At 44.7% G+C, this 4,565-nt stretch overlaps 1 protein-coding gene across 1 annotated transcript in view; it reads left to right on the top strand.

Moving 5' to 3' along the window:
* The window catches only part of FGF9 (fibroblast growth factor 9), a 24,959-nt gene extending 22,331 nt beyond the window's left edge, over positions 1 to 2,628 (top strand). The window contains exon 3 of the mRNA XM_007464500.1: positions 2,339 to 2,628. Coding sequence (XP_007464562.1) covers positions 2,339 to 2,584 — 246 coding nt within the window. The 3' untranslated portion in view covers positions 2,585 to 2,628. The remainder of the gene's footprint in view (positions 1 to 2,338) is intronic.
* The last annotated feature ends 1,937 nt before the right edge of the window (positions 2,629 to 4,565 follow it).

The raw sequence follows: 4,565 nt of genomic DNA, 5'->3' as shown, positions 1-4,565 counted from the left end.
GCTGAGAAAAAGAAAGCTTAATTTGAATTCTTTTTTCATCTCCTTGGTAGAACTGAAGGCTCTACAATTCCCTACTTCGGTCCACCTTTATTAAGTAGAAAATAAATGAACATCGCTTGTTTAGAAAATTTACTTAATCACTGCAAACTCAAGCCAGACATTTTAAGCCAGGAATAATCTTGTCTGTGGGGAGAATATTTATTGTACAGATGGAAGTAAAGTCTGAAATAGCTGTTAAAGTCTTTAACACTATTTTTATTTTGTCCACTTTAATGGAATTGAAACAGAAATCACGTTCAGCCTGGTCTCCCCAGCATAGGGGGTTTCCTCTAGGTTTGCTCCTGGAGGGAGGTGAGGGGCTTCTCTGCTAGCGCCCGGGTGAGGGGAGCTGCAGGTGCCACTCGCCCCCTGCAACGCACCTTGTCCCTATAAACCCAGCATCAGCTGCCCAGAGTTTCCCCATCATTCTGTCCTGCTCGATGCTTTTGGTTGCTTTTGTTGCTTTCCCTTGTTCCAGCTCAGCAGAGACTGGTCCAAGGAGATAAGATTTTGTTACCAACCTGCTCAGTACATTTTGATCACCTAGAGCAGCCCCAACCTTTTCTGTCCTGCTCGATGCTTTTGGTTGCTTTTGTTGCTTTCCCTTGTTCCAGCTCAGCAGAGACTGGTCCAAGGAGATAAGATTTTGTTACCAACCTGCTCAGTACATTTTGATCACCTAGAGCAGCGGTCCCCAACCTTTTTGGCACCAGGGACCAGTTTCGTGGAAGACAGTTTTTCCACGGATTGGGCGGGGCGATGGTTCGGGAGGTGATGCGAGCGACGGGGGTGGGGGGGGCCGGGGGGCGGGATGGGCAGCGGGAGATGAAGCTTCGCTCGCCTCCTGCTGTGCAGCCTGGTTCCTGACAGGCCGCGGGCCAGTACCGGTATCGGTCGGTGGCCGGGGGTTGGGGACCCCTGGCCTAGAAGAGCAGCTCCCAGGAGGTGCAGGTCCCCTGTGTTTCTGGGTGGTTTAAGCCTTCCGTGAGCGGAGGAGTGACGTGGGGAAGCCAGCTCACGCTGGCCGCTGGTTTTCAGCATCCTCAGCTTGACACGCCCCCCGTCCCCACCCTCGCTCTCCCGACGCGACCACGGCAGCTGGAGATGATGCCTTCTGCCCGGCTGGCTGTGAATCAGTGCACTAAGTTGTGTCCTCAAGTGTGTAACTGCGTGGACATGTATTTGTAGGTTTTCTTATTTACATAAGGGGCCAGGTGGGCAAGAGCAAAGGGAATGTTTTCAGAAGCCGTTTTAGTGTTTATTTTTTAGCACTGCCATCTGGGAAGGTGCTGATCTTAAAGTTTCAACATGGTAAGAAGAAGAAAGAGGAGCTGGTCCACCCGCTGCCTCACTTCTCCAGGCACAGCTAGAAGCACGTGTTTGTGCCTGGAACGCGTTCACGGTTTGGGGTGTGATGTGTGCATCGCTTCTGGTCCTTACTGCCCTCGAGACACGCGGCTGCAGGGGCTCTAGGTTATGGGGTTCCAGGGAACCCAGGCTTTCATAGAGCTCTGGTGGAGGGTGAAGTGTAATACATTTATGAAATGTGGAACCTTTCTGCTTTTAAACTGGGGGGGAGCGTGTGGTGGCTCTTCTAAGTTCAAGGAGGATGTTGGTCTTTACTTCTTTGTACTCAGGAAGACCCAGACCTAATAGAAAGCATCGTATCTCAAAATGTGGACTCTGGCTGCATCGGACTTACACAAGGCCTGTTCAGAATGCGTATTTCCAGACTTTCTGGATCAGAATTCAAAAAGGTTGGGGATTGGAAATTTACACTTAGAAAAAAGCATCCCCAAGTGATTCTTCTGCACACTGAAGTTTGAAAAGCACTCTTCTAGTGCAATGAATAACCTCCACTTCGTCAAAGGGCAGAAAATCTCTGACGTCACTGGTGGTGTTGGTCTGTGTGGCGAGGACTTTATGACAAACACACCGAAGATGAAGCGTCACTTTGAGACTCTTTCTTCGAAAAGGCCCTTCCCCCAGGATGGTCACCATCCTCATTGCTGTGGTGAAAATGGGAACAGCTCATGGCGTTAGCTGCCTTTGCCTACTGACTCATTCAGATAATTGGCATGTGGAAAAGTTTAACTAGCAAAAATGAGACTCTTTTGTGCTTTAATCATTATGAAAGGAAATTAGGAGGTATTAAATTTATAGAGGTAAGCAGTTTTTGCAAAGTGCACTTAAAGTGGGTTAAAATTGATATTTTGTCACCAGTTATGTTATGTAGCAATTGCTTTCAATACGGAAAGTAGCTAATTTTTGCAAAATATTTGCTTTTGTTTTTTAACAGGAAAAACTAACCCAAGAGTGTGTATTCAGAGAACAGTTTGAAGAAAACTGGTATAACACGTACTCCTCGAATCTGTATAAACACGTGGACACTGGAAGGCGGTTCTATGTCGCGTTAAATAAGGACGGGACCCCCAGAGAAGGAACGAGGACTAAACGGCACCAGAAATTCACACATTTTTTACCCAGACCAGTGGACCCCGACAAAGTACCCGAACTCTATAAGGGTATCCTAAGCCAAAGTTGACAAAGACCGTTTCTTCACTTGAGCCCTTAAAAAAGTAACCACTATAAAGGTTTCACGCGGTGGGTTCTTATTGATTTGCTGTGTCATCACATCAGCTCCACTGTTGCCAAACTTTGTCGCATGCATAGTCTGACGGAGGCGTGGAGGGGACATGCTGACTTTGTTCTCCAGGCTCGTCCTCTCTCGGGACCCCCTGCACACTGCTGCCGGGTGGGTGGTGAGCAGAGGGCAGGAGGCCGCAGGGTGAGGGGGTGAGTGGGGCTGCAGAGAGGACCAGCCGATGCATGTGGGGATAGATGCGCTTTCCCGTCCGACCTCTTGTCCTTCATCCTCATCAGCAGAGCTGCCACACCTGGACGCATCGGGATCTGGCTGGCGGCCCGAGGGGGGCCCCGCTGCATTTTCACAGGCAGGAGGGTGCGGTCTGACCGACGAGACTTTCTCGGTTCATTGTCACGGGTGTCATCCCAGTGAATTTAAAGCAAAGACCTCTTAGTTAAAAAAAAAAAAAGAAAAAAAAAGAAAAAAAGTTAAATTTATTTATAGAAATTCCAAAGGCAACATTTTATTTATTTTATATATTTATTTATTCTATAGAGTTTATTTTTAATGAAATATGTACAGGCCAGATAGGCACTTTGGAAGCTTTACGCTCTGTAGGCATTAAATGGCAACGTCCGCTACAAACCTGTGGCATATTCATGCAGCGAACGTGGCGTGCATGGATGTGAGACACTCAGATGGCCCTAGTGTCCTAAAGGCGACAATCGCTTCTGTGCCCGTGTTATTGTAACTGATGCATATACCGTTCATGACACTGAGTGTCCTCTCTTCAGACTGCTTGTTCCATAGCTTATCCCAGAGGATTAAAGATAAACTGGGTCTCAAACTTTTATTCTGTGTCTGTAATATTTTCTCTCTCCTAAGTTACTTCCTCCCTCATTGTAACTTCACGGTTGGAAAATATAAGGGTTGGTATATATTCTACTTGTCTCAATGTATCGCAGAATATACCAAAGCTAAACGATAACTGTGCTTTTATTTTAGTCGATCTCCAGAACAACAGGACTCATATCAAACATTGTATTGGTTTAGAGTTCTCAGAAAGGGAAAAAAAAAAAAAAAAAATGCTTACTTGGCACAGATTTTTCTTTTTTTTTAGGGGACAAGAATCAGAGTCAGAACAACAGGGTAATTCTTATAAACTTTTTATTTGTGCACTTGGCTCTCAAATATGAAATTACACAAGTACCATAGGAGTTACTGTAACATCTTTTATAGAAAATTGCTTTCGGTGTGACCTGTCATAATACCTGGTAAAAGCACCCTTCAAGTAAAACTTGCAAAATGAAACTAATAAATCTCCATCAATCATGACAATGAGGGGGAAAGTATATATTTGTTGACTGTGTTTTGTTTTTTAAAATGGTCTTCACAAGCACTCAATTTTTTTAGAGGGGAGGTTACTCTATAGATTACCTTTTACAAGGCTTTTATAACATTTTATGCTGAAAAGCATAAGAATACATATTTGTTTAGTAGCAATAATTTTGAAACTTGCCCTTGGGCAAGGGAGACTATTTCTTACTATATACTAAGGAGAAAAGAGCCAAATTCTTAAAGCAATATTTAAGAAAAAGAAATTTATAACAAATTCTCATACCACATATAACACTTTCTAGCCATTTGTGTGGGAAATTGAAAGTGACAGTTAAAAAATGTGTTGGGATTTATGTAACTGATTTTAAAATTTAATATTCCAACTTTGCTTTGCTCTGATGCGCGTATTCTCTATGACAAGTAAAAGTGCCACTGGTGAGTCAAAGCTGTTTCAAAGTTGAAGCACATGGCTGATTGTCATGAGCGCGGGGGCCCATCTCTGGTCCAAAGGGCAGAATGGACAGGGCCTCCTGTTGATGTGCATTAAAGAAAAACTAAGTCCAACATTTGGAATTAAGAAATATGCTGGGGGGGGGGGGGG

The sequence above is a fragment of the Lipotes vexillifer genome, unplaced genomic scaffold, assembly GCF_000442215.2.
Source record: "Lipotes vexillifer unplaced genomic scaffold, Lipotes_vexillifer_v1.1 scaffold2116, whole genome shotgun sequence".
Classification (NCBI taxonomy): domain Eukaryota; kingdom Metazoa; phylum Chordata; class Mammalia; order Artiodactyla; family Lipotidae; genus Lipotes; species Lipotes vexillifer.
Note: the sequence above shows the minus strand (reverse complement) of the source record. Positions and strands in the feature narration are given on the sequence as shown.